The sequence below is a fragment of the Wyeomyia smithii genome, chromosome 3 (genome assembly GCF_029784165.1).
Source record: "Wyeomyia smithii strain HCP4-BCI-WySm-NY-G18 chromosome 3, ASM2978416v1, whole genome shotgun sequence".
In the NCBI taxonomy this organism is placed as follows: Eukaryota; Metazoa; Arthropoda; class Insecta; order Diptera; family Culicidae; genus Wyeomyia; species Wyeomyia smithii.
The window spans coordinates 211,561,849-211,585,411 of record NC_073696.1 but is presented as its reverse complement, the minus strand read 5'-3'; the positions used below and the strand labels follow the sequence as shown (position 1 = coordinate 211,585,411).

The following is a 23,563-nucleotide window of genomic DNA, read 5'->3' as shown; positions in this document are numbered from 1 at the left end:
GTGTTTGTTTTTAATGAACTGTGCGAACACTTCCCAAAGCTGGCCAAAATACCCCCGTTACCCTATTAGTATTTCTAGAACCGGGAAGATACCTTCAAACCGAAAATAAGGGTCCAAAACTTAAGCAAGGTTAAGGTTGTTTTTCTACCTTGGAGGTAATCCAAAACTTGAAGCAAAGTGTAAAGATGATAGTCCCCCTATCTCCGGATTGTTGTTTAATGCAGCTCAACCTCATCTATAAATCTATTTATAAATGCCTGAACCGATTTCCACCAAACTTGGTATACGTGTTCTTTGTAGGAATACCCCCTTCATTGAAGTCAGGATTTTTCGTGCAATATGAAAACTTTTTGAATGAGTTCGATGATTTTCGGGTTCTCGATTATGTCTGGAGACCGAAAGTTGAAAATGATGTTTGACACTGTATTAAACTTTATCATTATTATTATTATGTATTTGTTCAGCTGGTAGTGTACAGACGAACTTTTTTATTTTTCTACGTGCGGGTTCCCAGCATTCTACAACATAAAACGGCTGCTCAAATTAATAATATTTTAATTAGTAATTACGGTTCTAATACAATCGAGACAGTCCTTCTTAAAAACTATTTCAGAAGTTGAGTGTTTAATTACAGGAGATATCAAGCCGTATTTTATCATACCTATAACAAACAGTGCATTGGAGTAACAAGTCGAGTTGATGGGATAAATTAACAGGTTCTGCAGGCGACGCCATTGGAATGGTAAAAGCTTCTCTAACAGTAGTACATAATGGGGATTGCTTTCTAATCAACATGCGCATTAATACACATGGGCGGCACCCAATGAAATTATCCAGCGCACATCCGATCCGGTTTTTCGAAACTGGCTGGATGATGTCCAGATACCGATAAGTACCACCATTTTTGAACCCTGTTTGACCAATAATTTTTTTAGGAATACCTAAAAGTGGGTGATGTTGCATTCTCAGCGATTTTAAAATTTCGTGCGAATATTTTTAGGGAAGCACATCAAAACATCCAATCCGTTTCGCTCTATTCTTCGAGCGATTGTGTTTTCAGCCCCCACAACTTGAGATAATAATTGTGGTTTTTTTCGGCATATATATATATATATATATATATATATATATATATATATATATATATATATATATATATATATATATATATATATATATATATATATATATATTTCTTGAATTCTTGTGATATCCATAGGCTGGAAATCGACCCTAGAGGCCATTTTGAAATCCAAAACCGAATTAATCCACCTAGTGGTGCAGAAACCTTTGATATACTAACTACCTATTACTTTACACTTATTAGACCAGTAAACCACAAATCCAAATATACCAACGTAAATCCAATTCCAATAATGAATGAAACGAATTTAAAAGATAGTTTTCAGAGAGTGAACCAAATACGATCATTGAATTAAAGCTTGACGTAGGTTTCGCAAATATTATGGGTGTTGTCACTGGAGTATATGAGTGTTATTTTTTCGATCACAAACCAATTTTCAAATGCTAGTTAGAAGCAACTCAAATTTTTTCTTGTAATAATCGAACGTGAGGAAATAGTAATAGATAACAAATAAAACTAGAACTCCAAATATGTATGTTAGTTTAATGTAGTTCTTTTTTAATCCTCATGATCCAGGTTTGAATATCACTTTCGCTTTATTTTTAGAAATCGCAGGACCTAGAATTATGTATCAGCATCTTATATTTTTTACGAATTGAAGCAAATTTCTACAAACCTGTTCTCGAAAAATTATACCTAGTTCAGAATTATACAGGAAAAAAAAACGATTCATGAATGTTGTCAATTTGATTCTATCTCAAATGCATTATCTGAAAATGAAGGTTTTTTACGACATTTGTGAATTTTGGATTATCAGAGTGTAGTCGAGAACATTATTCTTGTCGAAGGTCTAGGCTGTATGATAAAATTCGAAATGAAGACTTCATAAAACTTGCTGCGATAACGAGAAGCGGAATAACATGGATACTCTGATTGCACTTAATCTTAAATTAGAAAGCAATATTTATATCTTACATGAGCATAGTGTATCATATCATAGAGATAAGTAACTTTTCACCTGCGCACACTAGTAAACGTGTATAGCCATGTAAAGTTGCTTCAGTTTCATCCAAACTGTAAATCATCGCATCTCGATGTTCACAATTTCTCAACACTTTTTCCTTATTTTGCCAATTACGTTCACCATCAATTCCTGGTCACGAGTAAAAATTATATTCAGAACTGAATTTAAAAACATAGAATAAGTGTTCAACTGGAAAGTTTTCCAGCTGTTCAAAATGTAGCATTGCAAACGGGTGGCACTAACATATTCGTACGTAGATAGGTCTATACATCTTTGGTAAAGCTTTTCAAAATATCTGCATCGCTAATTGTGTTATATTTCAACACTGTGAGATCAGCTTTTGCTCCCGAGGCTCCCGAGAGCTGTAGAAGATTCTTATTCTTCGCAAATCTGGGTCAACGTACAATCTATCTATCTTATCCATATCTATATTCTTATCCATATCTATATTCTATATATATATATATATATATATATATATATATATATATATATATATATATATATATATATATATATATATATATATATATATATATATATATATATATATATATATATATATATATATATATATATATATATTTTTTTTTTTTTTTTTTTTTTTTTTTTTTTTTTTGTTTCAGGTGGAGGGGAAATTTGCATCCAAACCCCTGAGGTGACCAACCTCAGGGAGTGTGGGGTTGGTTTGAATCAGTGACCGGACCCACTAAAACCCCTCCAGTCTCCAGCATATAACACTCCCCGGGACCACCGCTAGGTATTGCTTCGGGGAGCGGCTTTTGTGCTCTGTGCACCCTCTTGGTTCTATATATCTCTTTGCTAACTTAGCTAACTAACCTGGAGACTGGCCGTTAGCTAACACTGGCGTGTCGGTGGTCAACCTGTCGCCTGTTTTGCAATTCTAAAACTATTTGAGAGGCGGCTGTACAAACCGCCCTCCAAATGTTTGGGTCTTTACACATCCTCCGAACTAGGTTGTCCGGAGTGGTGTCTGGCCCGCTCACTACCATCATGTCGCTCCGCGCATGCACAAAACGAGGGCACACGAAGAAGACATGCTCAGCAGTTTCTTCCGCATCCGCGCACTCGGGACACATGGGGGACCCCGCATGCCCGAATCTGTGTAGATACTGCCTGAAGCAACCATGACCTGACAGAATCTGTGTCAAGTGGAAGTTAACTTCTCCATGGCGCCTCCCGACCCATCCGGATACGTCCGAAATAAGTCGATGCGTCCATCTACCCTTTGCGGAATTGGACCATTCCTGCTGCCATCTGATCATCGAGAATGACCTTCTGGTGCCTCGTATACCCCTTGTGTCACGTTGATCGAAGCATTCTACGTCCTCCTTAATGGCTATGCTGATAAGCATCATGCCGGACAGGACGCAGATTGCGTCGTATGACACTGTACGGTACGCGCTCATAATCCTCAGGCACATGAGCCTGTAGGTACTTTCCAGTTTTCGACGATGACTGTTGGTACCTAACGCTTTGGACCACGCTGGCCCACCATACCTAAGTATGGACGAAACCACGCTGGCAAGGAGTTTACGCTTGCTGCCATATACCGCTGAGCTATTGGACATCATTCGAGATAGTCCTGCAGCGGCCGTTGAAGCTCTCTTACAGGCATAGTCGATGTGACTCTTAAATGTGAGCTTATCGTCAACCATAACCCCCAAGAGCTTCAAGGAACGCCTTGAGGTAATGGTGCAGTCACCGACTCTGACCACCGCCTGTTGCTCTAATTTGCGGTTGTTCACAACCGTAACCTCCGTTTCATGGTGCGCTAACTCCAGTTTCCTAGAGTGCATCCAGTCTTCGACCTTGCGTATGCAGTGCGCGGCCGTCAACTCGACCTCTTCGATCGACTCGCCGTAGACCTCTAGCGTGATGTCGTCTGCGAAACCGACGATCACAACCCCTACAGGGAACATTAGTTTCAACACCCCGTCATACATGACATTCCACAACACCGGGCCCAGGATAGAACCTTGCGGTACCCCTGCGGTGATTGGGACGCACTTCTGACCCTCCTCCGTGTTGTAAACTAGTACCCGATTCTGGAAATAATTTTCCAAAATCTTGTACAACGACACCGGTACGTGGATGCTCCTAAGCGCGAGCGCTATGGAGTCCCAACTGGCGCTGTTGAATGCATTCTTCACGTCAAGCGTGACGATTGCGCAATAGCGAATGCCCCAACTCTTACGCTGGAGTGCTACCTCTGCCGTCTTGGTGACAGAGAGAATAGCATCCAGCGTGGATCTACCTTTCCGGAAGCCGAACTGGTTACTTGCCAGACCGTTTACACCCTCTGTGTACTTCACCAGTCTGTTGAGGATAATCCTCTCAAGCACCTTGCCCGTAGTGTCCAGCAGACAGATAGGTCTGTATGCCGATGGGTCCCCTGGCGGTTTCCCAGCCTTCGGCAACAGCACCAATCTCTGTCGCTTCCACCTGTCCGGAAAGAGGCAGTCATCCAGGCACTTCTGCATGACTGCTCGAAATAGATCGGGGGCCACTTTCATGGCCGTCCTGATGGCCAAGTTCGGGATTCCATCCGGTCCCGGTGCCTTGCTCACCTTTAGGGAGTTGGCGATCACGATGAGTTCCTCATTCGTAACCCTTACCTCCTCCACAACCTCTGCACGGCTGCCGTCTCTCACGGATTGGATGCCCGGCAGGTTGGCCGACCATCCCTGGTCTGTGTCTGAGATACTGGAACGTCGGACGTGAGACTCAGCAACCGGAGGCCAAGGATTTGGCTCGTGTCGTGGAAAGAGTCCCTCGATGATACGCTCCAGCATCGCTGGTGATCGCTCTGCAGGCGCCAACACGCCTTTGGTCTTCGCCATTACGACTCTGTAGGCGTTGCCCCACGGATTCGTATTGGCACTCGCGCATAGCCTATCGAAGCAGGCCCTTTTGCTCGCCTTTATCGCACTTTTAAGCGCCGATCTTGCAGATCCGAATACTACACGGCGCTCTACCCTCTGTGCATCGGTACGTGCACGTTGCAACATCCGTCTTGCACGGAGGCACGCGCTACGGAGGTCCGCTATCGCGTCGGTCCACCAGTATACCGGTGACTTACCATTCCTAGGTTGGCGGGTCCTAGGCATGGTGGCGTCGCACGCCCGCGATAATGTGGCAACTAATTGGTCAGCACTCGAGCGGAGCCAACTGCCCCCCTCGCGCTCTCTTCTCATTGCTTCTGCAAATACCTCGGCATCGAAATGCGATGTCTTCCACCCGCGGACGGTCGGAGTATTGGCTCTACCCGTCGACTGCCGCCTCACGTTCTGGACTACGCTATAGCAGACCGACTGGTGGTCACTATAGGTGTAGCCATCGTCTACCCTCCAGTTCACGATCAGTCCTGGGCTGGAGAACGTCACGTCGATGATCGACTCCGCACCATTTCTGCTGAATGTACACTTGGTTCCAACGTTGGCCAGATCTAGGTTGAGCTTTGCCAAAGCTTCCAACAAGATCTGACCCCTCCGGTTCGTGCGGCGGCTTCCCCACTCAACAGCCCAAGCGTTGAAGTCGCCCGCCACTACTAAGAGTGTTAGTCCCGTCAGCTCCATAGATAACAAATCGACCATCTGGGTGAACCTTTCGATAGACCAACGCGGCGGAGCATAACAACTGCAGTAGAACACTCCGTCCACCTTGGCAACCGCGTATCCTTCATTTGAGGTTGACACAACCTCCTGAACCGGGAACTTGCTGGTCGTGGTATATATTTTTTATATATATTTATATATATATATATATATATATATATATATATATATATATATATATATATATATATATATATATATATATATATATATATATATATATATATATATATATATATATATATATATATATTATTAAAAAAGAGAAGTTTTGTATGTATGTATGTAGGTATGAAGGATATGTATGTTCCAGTATAACTCTCGAAGGCCTGAACCAATTTCAACCAAACTTGGCATACGTGTTCTTTGTACAAAGGAAGTGGTCATAGAAATATTGGATAGGGGGAGGGGTTACCTTTAAAGAAGGAGGGGGTCAAAAGTAATAAATTTTCATACATAATGGAAACCTTTCATTGAAAACTGATGCATTTCGGGTTCTTGGTCATATTTAGAGGCCGGAAGTTGATGTCCAGAGACCGAAACATGATATTTGATGCCATTTTCAATCCAAGATGGCGACTTCCGGCTTCTGGGAAGCCATTTAAAACTGTGGAAAACGCTCACAAACCCCCCAATGTTGGCATTTTCGGAGCAAATATGACTCTTAAGAACCGGTTATCGGTGTCTGACGATACTTTAAAACTTGGGTTGTCGAATTTCGGTTTCTGGAAATCTGCGAAAATTAAGAATTGAATTATATACTTGGCAATATGGGTATTTTCTTCGTCATACGAAAATCGATCATATATTTCCAAATATTGGCCTTTTTTGAAAATCGGCTTTCGTGCAAATGTTTCTAGAGAAGTGTTTCAAAACATCCAAACTACTGTGATCTGTTTTTGGAACGATTTCTTGACATATTTCTTGCGTAATTTGATAACAGAGAGTCCAATTTAGCGTTTTGGATAAAAAACATGTTTGGAAAAATTGCTGAAGCTCAACTATAACCGAATTAAAACTTGGTTAAGAGCATCGATCAAATAAGAGTTTTTTCATGCATTATGGAGCTTTCTGAATGAATACGATAGTTTTAGGCCTTTGGTCGTGTCTGGAGACCGGAAATTGATTTCCAGAGACCGATGATGTCGAAAAGAGAAAGGGGCAGCTATCAAAAAAGGAGGGGGTCTCAATTTATAAGAAAGTCAGGTCTTTTAGTGCCCTATGGGAACTTCATGAAAAAGTACGATAACTTTCATGCCCTCGGTCGGTCATGGCCAGAAGTTGATGTCTAGAGACCGGAATATGATGTCCGATGTTTTTCTAAAACAAAGATGGCGATTTTTGGTTTCTAGGAAACTGTATACAATTGTAGAAAACGTTTACAAACCTCCAAACATTGGTATTCCCGGAACCAGGATGACCTTTAGAAACCAGAAATAAAAGTCCAACGACATTTTTCAAATTCAATATGGTGACTTCCGGTTTCAGAATTTTGTGAAAAACGAATATAAGCTCTGCAATATGTATATTTTCGATATCAAGATGACGTCCACAATCCAATTATTCATGTCCGGCGCAAATTTTCAAATCGTACATGGCGGATAACGTTTTCTGGAAAGGCCTACTAGGATACAGAAGAAGGCTCGGATGTAATATTGAAACGTTGTTTTGAAATCAATTCTGCGTTTTTTGCTTTCTGTCAAGCTGTGTAAAACTAAGTAAAATGGTTAAATAATGTCAATATTTTAAGCAAGAGAACTATGTTCAGTAAATAACGACACCCGTTTTCAAAGCTATTTTCAAATTCAAGAAGAAAATATTCAAATACTCCCTGATATTAAGTTCATAGGTCAGAGCTGAATCCCCAAAACCGAAAATTGGTGTCCGAACGTTTGGTATAGTGAGGGTTGTTTTACTGCATTGGAAGTGATTCAAAACTTGAGGAAAATGTGGAGATAGTCCCCTTATCTCAAAATTGTTAATTAATTCATGAAGACTGATGTTCAACTATAAGGATGATATTGATATTGTTTACACAAAAAAGTAAAACGAGAAGACATAGCAAGCATTAATTTTAACTATCAGAGGTGAGCTTAGGCTATTGATTATGTATTTTCAGTCTAATTTGAGTTCATTGTAAGTCAGTCGATATCGTCGAAGATGCTGATGAGGCAATCCATTTTCCAAGGGAATTTTTGAACTCACTCGACCCAGCTGGAATGCCTTCGCATCGATTGTTAATCAACGGAAGAGGTGGTATATAAGCAAGTTTATAACTTAAATAGTAATATTATTTGAAATGATGGGTTGAAAAAAATATATGGAAATATAGAAAATTATAGAAAAAGCAGAAATTTTTACTCGAGCAAAGCCGGGTACATTCAGCTAGTTTAATATATATTTTAAAGAAAGTGAGGACGGAAGCTTCGCAAGGCAGAAAAGGAGCTAAGTGAGCATTGCAGTTTCCTCTAAAATCTAATTCAAATTTTTAAGAAAAAGTTAAAAGGTAATTTTTTCACACCAGTTAAGACGCACTACGAAGAGTGTAAAAATTATGCAAAGTTGTCGATGATTGTTGTTTTCTTTTAAGAAATAAATAGCGATACGAAAAATAAAAAGAAATAGAGGGATAGAGATGAAGAGAGAGCGAGGAGAGAGAGATGAATTATCCAAAAAGTAAAATATCTCATGTCTGAAATATACTTCGGTCAAATTTTTACAGTTCAAGCTACCAAAAAAAATTCGCACTTAGTATGATTTTTAAAGAGCTCTAGGGCGTTCATTTGAGCATGCGAACATCAAAATCGGAATATGCGTTCTGTAAAATGAGCGTTTATTTTGTATTTTTTTTTTTTTTTTTTTTGATTCTGATATTTGATTCTGATACATATAAACTACATATTTACACATACGTACATACAAGCACACATACACATACATACAGAAGTTGTTCAGTTCGTCGATCTGAGTCGATTGGTGTATGGTTCTCCATGCCATTCATTTCGGCTTAAAAGTTAAATATCTTATGTAAAAAATACTCTTTGATCAATATTTTGAGAACTAAGCCACTAATCAAAAATCCACTCGGTAGCATTCTGGGGAAGCACAGTAGCTTTCGTTTGCGTATAAGATCATCAAAATCGGATATTGCGTTCTGTAAGAAAGGTGCGTTAGTATTTTGCGGCACATACATACAGACAACATACATACACACACATACACACGAACAGACATTGCTCAGTTCGTCGAGCTGAGTCGAATGGTATATACGATTCGGCCCTCCAGATCTTGGATCTATTTTGCGTTTTTCGACCGATTTTATAACCTTTGTTTAGTATAACAAAGATAAAAAGGTAAATGAGCAGTGAAATATAAAATAATTCTAAGTTTTAAAGTTTTGGACAATAAAATTATCGTTTATCGTTAGAAGTTCTACGACTGTTTCCAAACCTTTCAACCCTTTTTGCTTGATAGAAAATAAATTGAGTTTAGCATATCTGCCATTGAATCATTCTCATTGAATTGGTATTAATTATAATCGACACCATACTCCTTTAGTGCTATGTCCACTAACTTTGTAAACAACCCTGTATTTTCTCGGTTATGTTTGGCCGCTGGAACAAAGCGAGTTTCGATTTGTATTCAGGCTGATTTCCAATTCTACTCGGGCAGCGGGTGCGTAATGCTACTACGCTTAGCAATTTCACTCATTATTCACCTTACATAATCACTGAGCTGAGTTTGCGACCGGCGTTCGCAAGAATGGATGGATTCTCGACGGAAATAGAAGCGTCTTTTGCATATGGTTATGGAAGTTCTCTGTCTGGATACTAAATAGAAAGATAAATGTAAATTTCTTTTATAATCGTACAGTGAGTAGATGCTTGGTATGTGAAGATAAGTTTTTCTATAGAAATATGCGACCGTGCGTTTTGATGCGTCTTCGTTCCGACATAAGGAAACTAGGTTCAAAAAGACTCAATCGATTATTTTACGCTTACGGAATGAATATAACAATTTGTAAATATTAGAAAAAATCAATTTACCTTCTGTGCTTTGCAAAACTCTTCCGACTGTAGCACAAAGCTAAGATATTCTTCCAATTTATCTTAATTGGATAAACTAACAAGTTGAGAATAGGTAGTTGATTACTATGCGCTTCCGTACAACAGAACTATCGTGAACACATGAAACCAGGAAATGGCCCATTAGTAAACTTGCCATTGCACCGCACGTGGGAAACGTAACACAAATTACAAACAATTGAATGGAACAATTTGGCGAGTCAGTAAATTAGTTGAGTCATTTATTGGAAACTATCGATTACATGTTACTAATCTCGTAATACTACACAGCTTACGAAAAGCACTAGGATGATTCGGGTTTTGGGGCTTCCAACTCGTTGGAAGTTTTCTTGAGCGTCTGGACCGTGGTGTCCAATAACTGCTTCAGAGCGGACTGCAGCTGTTCCGATACTCCACGGCCTTGTTCACTTAATCGTTCACCCGCTTTCTGCGCTTCACTGATTAACGCTTGTATGTTGGTCTGAACACTTTCCTGGTACTCCTTAGCTTTCTGTACAACCTCCGGATTTTGCTCAGTCAACTTTTTCGTCGTTTCCGCTATTCTCGTATTCAAATCCTTCACGATCGGCTCGAAAACACTGGCCTGTTTTTGGGCTTCCTCTTGAATTGTAGTTTGAATAGTTTTCAACTGTTCCACATACTTGTTGGTGTTCTTCTGAATAGTTTCAACGACTTCTTCGTTGGATTGGAATCCGAGCGATTTAAGGACACTTTGTTGAGTTTCCACAAATGCTTCCTGTACCTTGTTTCCTATATCCGAAAGTGTCTTGAAAAATGAATTCTCTTCGCTAGTGGGGGCAGGGGCATCTCGTGTAACACGCGCCAGTGAAACCTGCCAATAATAATGAAGACAAGAACAAGCAACAAAGATCAATTTAATGCCGTTTACCACGTCCAAGTGCAATTAAACATACCTGCACGACACACAGAGCTAGAACAATTAGCACAAGTTTGGCCATCTCGATATTGAAGGTACTGCTGAAAATTACACCGCTTTGCTTGCCGTCTGAAATCAGAACCTTGACTGATCGGACACAATAATGTCTAGTACAGTTTATATACCACACTAACACGCGTACTCGCTAAAGCACAATTCTTACAGGTGATCGCCAGCGCTTAACGATGCAGTCGATTTTGTTTTGCTCGCCATAAAGATCGAGAAAGCGCAAGGTTCTGCACTGATAGCAAATCGTAATAAGCTCTGTCTGATTGTGATGTGTTTTCGTGTTGTGGGACTGTGCGGGAGGGAATATCTGTAGTGGAGTTTATTGAGAGTGAGAACAAAATGTATAATGGTTTACAAAATACGAAATTTGGATCGGTTAAAAGCATCGCATTGCAATGAGGAATAAATGCACGTTTTATAATGCAAGTCGGCGAATTAGACGATCTTCTTTCATTGCCGATCGTAAGTATAACTTCAAGCGACGTAAGGTCGAAAATTAGTTATTCGCTCATTTTCGACTGAGCTGCTCTGATTTGCAACGATTTGAAAATGCATTTTTCTTATAGACATTCAGGGCTTTTAAAGAATTTGAAATCTCCTCCATAGCTAAAAGATCATTGAGTATGAGCAATTCCAAAAAAATGTCCAACTATAACGGGTGACAACTGAAAATTTGGATTTCTTTCATCCGCTGTCAAAAAAAGGCGGATGAACGAAAAATAAATATTGAACAATTCAGAGGGGTCCGTTACTCGCCTTCCGACGAAGCTTTCTTAAGATACTTCCGGTATAAAAAAAGCATTGTACGGCCTTCACGTTGACTTTTCGAATACATCTCTTGATTCTACCAATCAACTGAAAAAAAAATATCCCAAGGAAATTGATTGGACGACACTGAGGTAGATTCGTTGGGTTACGTAATTGGGACACAAATGATGATATTTTATCTGGCCGAAACACTTACTTTTCATCGGTATGGTGTTTTGGAAGATATGGAATCATAATCAAGTTAAAACATTCGTTCTGGTATACATTCTAATTAATAGTCAAGCCACTAGGCTTGAACCATGATTTAGACGAGAAGAAAAGGTCATTTTCTGTCCATTACCAGGGATGCCACATGTACAGATTAATCTGTATTTTACAGATTTTTGGCCGAAGAAACGGTACAGAATCTGTATATACAGATATACAGATTTACGTCGAAAAGTACAGATTTACAGTTCTTTGTGTTTAAACAATACAGATTTTTTTTTTTTTTTTGTTTTTAAATAGTTTATTTGACACGGCACGATACAATTTATGTTTAACTGAGCCAAGTACATTTTTTTTAAATTTTAAATTAGCAGGGAAAAGAGGGAGGCCTTTTCTTTATTCTCGCGGCCGACTACGAGCTAGTGGGGATTTAAGGTGAGAGGAGGGGAGTTACAATTTTGATTTCAACTATATTGAGTTATACGATTTATTTATTTGTACATGGCTAAGCAGTGATGTTCTATTTGAGCAGTTTGGACTGAGGTGTCTGCGTGAACATGAAGATGCCGAGTCTTCGTTTGGGTGTCTCCAGCTTAGTGTATCATCTTCTTTCAGCGTGTAGCGGGAATGGTAATCTAACAAATAGATAGAAGAGTTTCATATTTTAATACCAGCGTGTTTTATGAACACGTATAGCTGTGTCATGTACTGGAGATCACCGCTTCCCAGAATGTCTCTAACGGGTACGTTCGGTTGTTTTCCTCGGGCCCGAAGGGAATCTATAAGCTCAGACCTAACACCACAGTATTCGGTACACGACCAAACAACATGCTCGATGTCATGGTAGCCATCGCCACAAACGCAGTGATTACTGTCTACAAGCCCTATACGAAAGAGATGCGTGTTTAACGTATAGTGATTGGACATAAGTCTGGACATCACGCGAATGAAGTCCCGACCTACATCCAACCCCTTGAACCATGCTTTCGTCGATACCTTAGGAAAAATGGAATGTAGCCACCGTCCCAGTTCATCTGAGTTCCATGATGATTGCCAACTGTTGAGTGTTCTCTGACGCAAAATGCTATAAAATTCATCAAAAGCAATTGGTCTTTCATAAATATCGCCGTCAATAGCACCCACCTTAGCTAAAGAGTCAGCCTTTTCGTTACCCGGAATCGAGCAATGAGAAGGGACCCACGCTAAGGTAACCCGGTAATTTTTATCTGTTAAAGCACTTAAAAACCGCCGTATTTTCCCCAGGAAATACGGGGTGTGCTTCACAGGCTTCATTGATCGCAGAGCCTCAATGGCACTGAGACTATCTGTGAAGATGAAGTAGTGGTCTATGGGTAGGGTTTCGATGATTCCAAGAGAGTACTGAATAGCAGCAACTTCTGCGACGTACACGGAAGCAGGAGCATCGAGTTTGTAGGAGGCGGTAAAATTTTCGTGGAAAACACCGAAGCCAGTGGACTCATCTAGATTAGATCCGTCAGTGTAAAAGCTTTTATCATAACTAACATGTTTAAACTTATTGGAAAAAATCTTAGGGATCTCTTGGGGTCGCAATTGATCCGGGATACCAGAAATGTCTTGTTTCATGGTGGTGTCGAAGAATATAGCATTATTAGAAGTAGCTAAAAGTGCGACATTGGCGGAATCGTATGAAGAAGGATTGATATCTTGAGCCATATAGTCAAAATATAAAGTCATAAATCTGGATTGAGATTGAAGGTCGACCAACCTCTCGAAATTTTCAATTACTAATGGGTTCATAACTGTGCATCGAATTAGCAACCGGTAAGAGAGATTCCAAAAACGATGTTTCAACGGAAGAATACCCGCTAGCACTTCAAGACTCATCGTATGGGTCGACTGCATGCAACCCAAGGCAATACGCAAACAACGATATTGTATTCTCTCTAATTTTATAATGTGCGTGTTCGCGGCGGAGCGAAAGCAGAAACAGCCGTACTCAAGAACTGACAATATCGTTGTTTGGTATAACCTTAGAAGGTCTCCTGGGTGAGCACCCCACCAAGTTCCGGTAATCGTACGAAGAAAATTAATCCTCTGTTGGCATTTTTGTGTCAGATACCTAATATGACAAGCCCAGGTGCATTTGGAGTCGAACCAGACCCCGAGATATTTAGCGACTAAAACCTGAGAGATCGTTTTACCCGTTAGTAGGAGCTGCAGCTGAGCTGGGTTATGCTTCCTAGAAAAAACGACCAGCTCAGTTTTCTCCGGAGAGAATTCGATACCCAGCTTAAGAGCCCATTCAGACAAATTGTCTAAGGTATCTTGCAATGGTCCTTGCAGGTCGCTAGCCTTGCCACCAGTAATGGATACAACGCTATCGTCTGCAAGTTGCCTTAGCGTGCATGAATTTGCAAGACATTCATCGATGTCATTGACGTAAAAATTATATAAGAGAGGACTTAAACATGAGCCCTGGGGGAGGCCCATGTAACTAATTCGGGAAGTTGTCGAATCGCCATGTGAGAAATACATATGCTTTTCTGACAACAAATTGAGCAAAAAGTTATTCAAATATGGTGAAAGTCCCTGCGAATGAAGTTTCGCGCTTAAAACTTCTACAGAGACAGAGTCAAAAGCCCCCTTAATATCCATGAACGCAGAAGCCATTTGCTCTTTTCGAGCAAAGGCTAGTTGAATTTCAGTAGAAAGCAACGCTAGGCAATCGTTCGTCCCTTTGCCCCGGCGAAAGCCAAATTGAGTATCTGAAAGTAACCCGTTTGTTTCGACCCATTTGTCTAACCGTAAGAGGATCATTTTCTCCATTAATTTCCGGAGGCAAGAGAGCATCGCAATCGGCCTATATGAATTGTGATCAGAGGCAGGTTTCCCGGGTTTCCGAATAGCAATGACTTTTACCTCCCTCCAGTCATGCGGAACAATATTTAGCTCAAGAAACTTGTTGAATAAATTCAACAAGCGTCTTTTTGCAGAGTCGGGTAGGTTCTTCAACAGGTTGAATTTTATTCTATCTAACCCTGGAGCCTTATTGTTGCACGACAGGAGAGCCATTGAAAATTCCAACATCGAAAATGGAGGCTCTTCCGTAGTTACTAATAACGCGTCGCGAAAGGTTTTCTGTTCCGGTACAGAGTCTGGACAGACCTTTTTGGCAAAATCGAGTATCCAGCGATCTGAATACTCCTCGCTTTCATTCGAAACGTCACGGTTCCGCATGCGCCTGGCGGTATCCCAAAGAGTGCTCATCGCTGTTTCCCTGGACAACGCGTTTACGAACCGCCGCCAGTACCCGCGTTTTTTCGCCTTTACTAAGCTCTTCATCTGCCTGCCCAGTGCCTCGTACTTTCGAAGCAGGTTGACAGTGCCGTACTCCCGGTAGTCCTTATACGCCGCGGACCTTCGCGCGTACAGCTCAGAGCACTCTTTGTCCCACCATTTGTTGGGAGGGCGCTGTCTAATCGTTACCCCGGGTATCGGTTTCGTCTGAGCTTGAGTCGCGGCGTCGATTATCAAGCCAGCTAAGAACGCGTATTCTTCCTCCAGAGGAAGTTCCTCGTGAGTCTCGATAGATTGCGCTATAATAGACTCATAACACTTCCAATCAATATTACGTGTAAGGTCGTAGGAAATATTGATTGGGTTCGGGGGAGTTGAACCATTAGCAATTGATATAACGATTGGAAGATGATCACTACCGTGGGGATCGTTGATTACTTTCCACCGGCAATCTAGCGCTAGTGATGTCGAGCAGAGGGATAGGTCAAGCACGCTTTCACGTGCTGGAGGATTAGGTACACGTGTCGCTTCCCCAGTATTCAAAACTGTCATATTGAAGTCGTCGATCAAGTTACAGATTAAAGAAGATCGGTTGTCGTCGTACAGCGACCCCCATAGCGAACAGTGAGAATTAAAATCTCCCAATATAAAAAAAGGCGCGGGAAGCAACTCTGCTATATCAGTGAGATGCTTCTGTTCAATCCGCGCGGATGGAGGCATATATAACGAAACAAGGCATAGGTCTTTTCCATCCATATTCGTTTGAATGGCAACGACTTCAATATTCGAGATCGAGGGGAGGTCGATTCGGAAGAAGGAATAGCACTTTTTAATCCCTAAAAGTACCCCTCCACCGTGTGAGTCTCGATCTCGACGAATAATGTTAAAATCGTGGAAATTGAGTTGATCGTTTGAATTGAGAAAGGTTTCACAGAGCGCAAATGCGTCACAATTGTATGTATTTATTAAATGAGAAAATAGATCGAATTTGGGGATGATACTTCTGCAATTCCACTGTAATACAGTGATAAAATTCCTAACCTCTTTCGCCGTATTAGTCATCGAAAGATATGATAGCTGAAATGAGGGGCCAAGTTGCTGCTAGTTGCATCAAAAAGGTTTTCACTGTAGGAAGAAGGGCAAGAAGAATATTTTGTAGGGGATCTGGTATGTTGAATGTTTTAAATATCCAGTCCACAATATCAGAAAATTTTATGAACCCTGTTTCTATTTTATCTTCTGATCGAGAAATGGGTGCCCGAGGGGTTTTTGGTGCCCCAGGAAGCGGTGGGTACTCCTGGTTTGATTTAAAATTAAAACCGGGAGGTACTTGCTTCGGTTTTTCTTCACCGCTTCCTTTTTGTGTTGGCTTATTGGTCATTCCGCTAGGGGTTATCTTGCGACCTTTGCGAGAAAGATTAGGAGAGTTGATCATTCTCCTCTTCCTAGATCCTTCTGGCATGGCATAAGAACACCCTTCGACGGGATCGTCAGATGTACCCTCATCGGTTGGCAAAAAGGAAAAGATGTTTCCTGTCGAGGGTGGCTCAGCACTCTTCAGCATTTCTGCGAAAGAGCGCTTTGATCGTTCCTTGAGGGAACGCTTTATTTTTTCCTCGCGCTGTTTGTACGCGGGACACGCCGAAAGGTCATGCCGAGTTCCCTCGCAGTAAAGACACTTTTCAGTATCCTCACTGCAAGCGGTCTCAGCATGATTGCCTCCGCACTTGCTGCAGCGTGCCTTGTTGCAGCAGTAGGTGGCTGTATGACCTAACTGCTTGCAGTTTTGGCAATGCATGACCCGCGGTACGAACAGGCGTACAGGCAGACAAACCCTGTCCAAAGAGATGTAGTTCGGCAGTGCGGATCCGGCGAATGTTACACGGAAGGAATCCGAAGGGAAGAATTTCTTCTTCCCTTCTTCGATGGATACTGAATGCAATTGCTTGACATCCAGTATCTTTACATCTTGAATCAGGGGGTTTTTGAAGCAGCCAACCCCGTGACGCAAAATGTCATCGACCGTGAGGCTTCCTTCGGTAACCACACCGTCGATCTCCACGTCCTTGGCAGGGATGTACACGCGGTACTCTCTCGTGAAGAGCTCGTAGCTAGCAATTGCGTTTGCTTGCTTCAAGCTACTCACAACAACTCGCAGTTTGTTCGGTCTAACCTTTGTAATTTCGGTTACGTCCGAAAACTGTTTTGCCAGGTCCTTGCCGATTTGAATTATATTTAGAGGCTTCTTTATGGGCCTGAAGTAAACTACGAACGGACCTTTCGAAGCATCTGGGTAAGCTTTCACCCGTGTTGCCGGTACCCTTGGTACGGGGCTAGGTAGCGGGGAAGGTAGAGGGGAATTGATGGGGGAGATCTCAATCTCTTCCCCAGTTGTTTCCACATCCAGGAATAGTTGCACCTGCATGTCGTCCATTTTGCGGGAGCGTTACGCTCTACCGCACACAAACGATAAATATTCGAATGTGGGGGGGGGGGGGGGGTCAAATAGTTGCTATTAAATTTTAAAAACAATTTTTCAAACTACAATGGATCAAAATTAAAAAAAAGGCAGTAATACTAATACTAATAACAATAGTAATAATAATAATAATAATAATAATAATAATAATAATAATAATAATAATAATAATAGTAATAATAATAATAATAATAATAATAGTAATAATAATTATAATAATAACAATAATAATACTATTAATAATAATGATAAAAATTCTAGAGTGAATACTTCACCGAACGTCTAAGTCACGACCTCACGGCTGATAGTAGGATTAATCGAGCGTCTCCGCAGAACAAACAATGACGATCCAGCTTCGTGTTGTGACACAGTGGCCGTATCCTACACGCGACCTTGTAGATGCCACTTGTAGTTGACTTCCACTCGCTCGATCGTATGGTGGTCCGTGCTGCTAGCGGGGTAACAGCGGTGCGGGAGAATTATTCTTGCTGATATATCAGCTGCGTATCGGATCACTGGCGGGGTAGCCTGCCCCTTCCAGTGTGCAGAAGATGTTTCTGCCGATAAACTACCGGCTATTGTTATCGCGCAGCACAAGAAATAATCGACAAAAATCACAAGAAGGTTGTAAGCAAAGCCACGACCGCAAGGTTGAAGTAAAATACTTTTACAAGAAAGATAACCCGGCTGCTTGCGTGTCAGTCATTTTTTCTAGTAAATAAATGTTGACCGTTCATTGGCAGTATTGTAATTTCTTTTTGTCTGATATTTTGAATGAAGTTCATTGAATATTTTTAAATTTTGTGCAAATGAGAAGTTGAAGTGCTGCCGGATTGTAATATGCACATAAAATACGTAATATGCACATTTAATACGACATCATTGAACGGGAACGGAACAAAGGCTACGGTTATGCAGAACGCGAATGCCGGCGCGATGCGATTCGCCTTACCGTGGTGAAATGTACAGCTCTTTTTAAGGCGAAGTAGAGCTATACATTTCAACAGATTTCGTCTTGCCGAATCGCATCGCGCCGTTATTTGCGTTCTGCATGACCGTAGCCAAACACTAAGCGACGCAAACACGTAATATTAGTCAGAGTATGCATGTAGATGAAGATAATTAACTTTGGATTATAGCGCAAAACGAGAAAATATTAACTCTTCAAATAATCATTTGTGTTCTTCAAATTTCAGTTGTTCAATTCAATATCCGATGAAATGTTTGTTTATTATCTGATGAAGCTCTTATATAGGCCAAATGATGCATTCCCAATTTACTAGGTCCATAACTCTGCCGACCGTGCTTGGGAAAGCGCGGTAGAACAACCAATCAGAGGTCGAATTTTGTGTTTTGACAAGGCTTAAGAGTTTTCAATAGTACAATAGTTCGAATGATAAAATTGCAATTTCATGCATTTGGTAGGAATCTTAGAAGATTTTCTAATCGATTGCTGCAAAAACGAAGGAAATCCATCGAAAACTAACCGATTTATTAGCATTTGAAATTTGTCTCACTTCTTTCAGTTTTAGATTTTCATTTTACATCCCTATGTAGCCGAACTTCCTGAGAGTAGTCAGTTTCAAGTATTCTAATTCAAAATTAAATCTTCATTAATTTATTTGTTGTCCTTATAAGGACAATTGTTCAATTTATCATTGATTGTGAGGACTAAGGCGCACGGTCAACACAATGAGAAAGGTGTTTTCACATTGAAAACTAGACACGGCTTTACTGGAGGAAGTGTTGGCAAATGCATCTACCGCTAATACCACCGCTATCATACGAAAGCGCGTCGTTTCATGTGGGGAATATCAACAACGAAAAATGACGCGCGTCTAAGCATAACCCGAACTGTTTCGCCGTGCTGCTCCCATTTACCTTTACATCGGCCTCAGGGAAGTACCGGCTGCATCTGCATCTACCGCTGAGGCTGTCACTATACTGCTATTGGTACCAAAAGCTATTAACTCTTCAAATAAGTGTTTTATTTGTTCTCAGAAGAACGATGGAGTCACTGTCTCTTGAGCAGTTCGGGTGTGTATTTTCAAATCGGTTCATTAGTGTAGTATAGTATAGTATCATATCGCTCGTCCGTGTTTCGCGCAATTACATAACTACCACATATGGGTGGTAAACGCCGAAGAAAAAGTACAGCCAGCCCAAAGGTTGCCAACGTCACAGCCAGTACCCCTGACCAGGTGCAGCCAAAAAAGCAACGAAATGAAGAGGAGTTATCATCAATTGTATCGCAGAATCGCTACAGCGCCCTATCTGAAGAAAACACCGCTATTAACAATAGTGAACTGAATGGATTCGGAGAACTTCAAGACAATCTTCTCGTTACAACCAACATGAAACTACCGCCCTTGATGGTAAAGTCCATCGGATTGGAGGAGCTGAAAAGAGGACTAGTAGCCAAGAAGATCAAAGCGGAGTTTAAACTTTGTCGAATCGGCATCAAGGTGGTCATACGTTCCAAAGATGAATATGAAAAAGCTAAAAAATATCTGAATCAACTCAACGCAGAATATTTTACACACGACCTGCCGTCAGAAAAACCGTTCAAAGCAGTTGTTCGAGGGCTGCCTGCCATGGATGCAGCTGAATTTAAAATGGACCTTGAGCTCCACTACAAACTACAACCATTAGCAGTATTCCCGATGGCCAGACACGATACTGCCAGTAGATATAGAGATTGCCTCTATCTGGTCCATTTCAAGAAGGGAACAATAACTTTGGGAGCGCTAAAAGCCATCAGAGTCATTCAGGATATCATCGTCACCTGGGAGGCCTACCGGGCAACGAGCAACGGAGTGACACAATGCATGCGGTGCCTGAATTTCGGACATGGCACCCGAAACTGCCGGCTTAAAGCAAGGTGCAATTTCTGCTCTCTCGGACACTCCTCGGATTCCTGTCCGATCGAAGGAGCAGTAGATTACAAGTGTGCCAACTGTAATGGACCCCATCGAGCTTCTGATCGAATCTGTAAAAAACGAGAAGAATATAAAAACATCCGGAAGCAAGCATCAACAAGCAATCAACCAGGGAGGAGAAGAGACCGATTTCCACCACCAGTTCCAGTATTCGATGAGAACAACTATCCAACATTTCAATCGAATTACCGAAACCAACAAATGCCAATAACACAGGCGGCATCGGCGATGCAACCACCACCGCAGCATGCAGAAGGGGCGGACCGGCGATCGAGAACAGAAAACCGCTCCCCTCCGGGTTTTCAACAGTTACCTCGTCAGTCTATACCTGATGAAAATCAATCAGCCGGTGTACCTCCGCTCAAGTACACACCAGCTGACTTACTACAGATCCTGAATGAAATGTGTGACAAATTACAACAGTGCTCTACGCGACTCGAACAAGTGCGTACACTTGGTGAATTCGTACTCAACTATGGTTATTAGTCCGATTAAATTGCTACTTTGGAATGCCCGTGGTATTAAGCGGAAGTCAGTTGAACTACTGGATTTGCTGGATCGCCGTAATATCGACATTCTAGTGATAACAGAAACGCATCTAAAACCTGACACAAACTTTTCCCTGGCAGGATACACAATCGTAAGACTAGATCGAACACACTCGAGCGGGGGTGGTGTAGCGATTGCAGTGAAAAATAACATTAAGTTTAAAGTGCAACCTCATTATAAAACCACAGTAATTGAAGCCCTTGGGCTAGTGTTAACAACAGATATTGGTGAATTAATATTAATTGCAGCCTATTGCCCTAGGCAGTGTTTCAACAGTAATGGTGACAGCGGAAGATTTAAGAACGACTTAGCCAAAATCACGCGATTCAAAAACAAGTTCATAGTGGCTGGTGACTTGAACGCTCGACACGAATTGTGGGGGAATTACAGAAGAAATAAAAATGGTGAGCTCCTGTCCGACGATTCACAACTTGGGTACTATACCATCAACGCCCCGATGAAACCAACCTTCTTTTCACCTGCTGGAAACCCCTCCACGATTGACATGTTCCTGACAAACATCGAACAACACATCAGCATCCCGGAAACGATAGCTGAACTAAGCTCCGACCACTACCCGGTCGCGCTCCAGTTCAACTGTACTTCAACAACCCGGCCGAAGAAAATGAGGAAGGACTATCACTCTGTCAACTGGGCAGAATTCCAGCGTAGGGCAGACCACCGTATTAACTTCGACATCCCTCTGGTAACCACTGCCGACATCGACCGGTCATTGGAGGATATGAAAGCAGCCATCATTGCAGCGGAAGACGAATGCACCCGCAAAATTCCTACTACTGTGAGTATTCTTCAAATCGACACTGAAACTAGACAATTAATACGTAGTAGAAACACTGCAAGAAGACAATTTCAAAGGTCAGGGGATTTGAACGCAAAATTTCTTGTAGACAGAATGACAGAGAAAATCCGTGAGAGAATAAATAACTTAAAAAATCAAAAATTTCAAGATAACATCTACAAGCTAGACACCCGCTCCAAACCTTTTTGGAAAATTGCAAAAATTTTGAAAACAAAACCCCAACAAATTCCTCCTCTGAAAGATGGTGATACATTATTACTGTCCAATCTAGAAAAAACAGAAGCAATTGGTCAGCATTTTATAGCTTCACATAGACTGGGGTTCGAAATAACTAGCCCCATGGAGCAGGTAGTACAAGAAACTATAAACAGCTTACATAACAATCAATGTTATGTTCCTCCCAATAAGAAGATCACCATTGAAGAGACAAAACTAGTCATCAAAAACTGCAAAAACATGAAAGCCCCAGGCTTTGATCAAATTTTCAATATCCTCCTGAAGAAATTAAGTGATCGCGCAATCACACACCTGGTCGATATCCTTAACAAATGCATGGACCTCCAATATTTTCCCTCGTCCTGGAAGTGTGCCAAAATAATCCCCATACGTAAACCAGGCAAAGACCCTACCGTACCATCAAGCTATCGCCCGATAAGCTTACTATCTACCATGAGTAAAATTTTTGAGAGATTGCTTCTGAATAGGCTACTCCAACACATAAACAATAATAGGATTATCCCAAAAGAACAGTTTGGATTCACGAAAGGGCACTCGACGTCACAACAACTTCTTCGTGTTACGAATTATATTAAACGTAACAAATCTGTTGCTAAATCGACCGTGATGGCACTTCTGGACATAGAGAAGGCGTTTGACAACGTCTGGCACGAAGGCATAATTTATAAGTTATACAGGTATAACTTCCCTATATATCTAATAAAAATCATTCAGAATTACCTGAAAGAAAGAAAATTCAGAGTCAACCTCGGTGACGTCAACTCCCAAAGTTTCATCATCCCTGCAGGAGTACCACAGGGCAGCATCATCGGTCCAGTATTATACAATATATACACCGCAGACATACCGCAACCACCTGAAAATTGCCATCTTTCCCTCTACGCGGATGATACGTGTGTTATGGCAAAGGGAAGAAATACCAAAGCCACCACAAGGAGACTGCAAGATTACATCAACACCATTACTGACTACATGAAAACCTGGAAAGTTAAAATCAACAATAGTAAAACGCAAGTGATTCTGTTTCCGTACAACAAATCTACAAGACTCCAACCGCCAAACAACTGCAAAATTACCATCGAAGGAAAACAAACTGACTGGACACAGGAAGTCACGTATTTAGGGCTCACCCTGGATTCAAAACTTATATTTAGAAGTCACACGGAAAAAAACTAAAGTGAAATGTCAATCTGTTACACAAAAACTATTCCCTCTAATAGGCAGAAATTCTAAACTTTCAATCACAAATAAGGAAGCCATTTACAAACAAATTATCTTGCCTATACTTTTATATGCCTCTCCCATTTGGGACTGCTGCGCTGCATCACACAAACAAAAATTGCAAATTATACAAAACAAATCCCTTAGAATGATTTACAATTTGTCAAAATACACAAACAACAGAACAACACATCAAATAGCTGAAATGAAAACAATTAACGAACAGTTAACAATAAGAAAACAAAAATTCAAAGAAAACTGTCTCGCGTCTGAATATGACACAATTA

The 23,563-nt window shown here is 41.2% G+C and overlaps 1 protein-coding gene across 1 annotated transcript; it reads right to left on the bottom strand.

The window, feature by feature from the left end:
- Nucleotides 1–10,022: 10,022 nt before the first annotated feature.
- On the bottom strand, nucleotides 10,023–10,904 carry LOC129727457 (apolipophorin-3-like). The gene is made up of 2 exons (XM_055685312.1): nucleotides 10,746–10,904; nucleotides 10,023–10,663 (listed from the first exon to the last, which is right to left on the bottom strand). The coding sequence occupies exons 1-2, from the start codon at nucleotides 10,788–10,790 to the stop codon at nucleotides 10,115–10,117; spliced, it is 594 nt and encodes a 197-aa protein (XP_055541287.1). The 5' UTR covers nucleotides 10,791–10,904; the 3' UTR covers nucleotides 10,023–10,114.
- Between the last annotated feature and the right edge of the window lie 12,659 nt (nucleotides 10,905–23,563).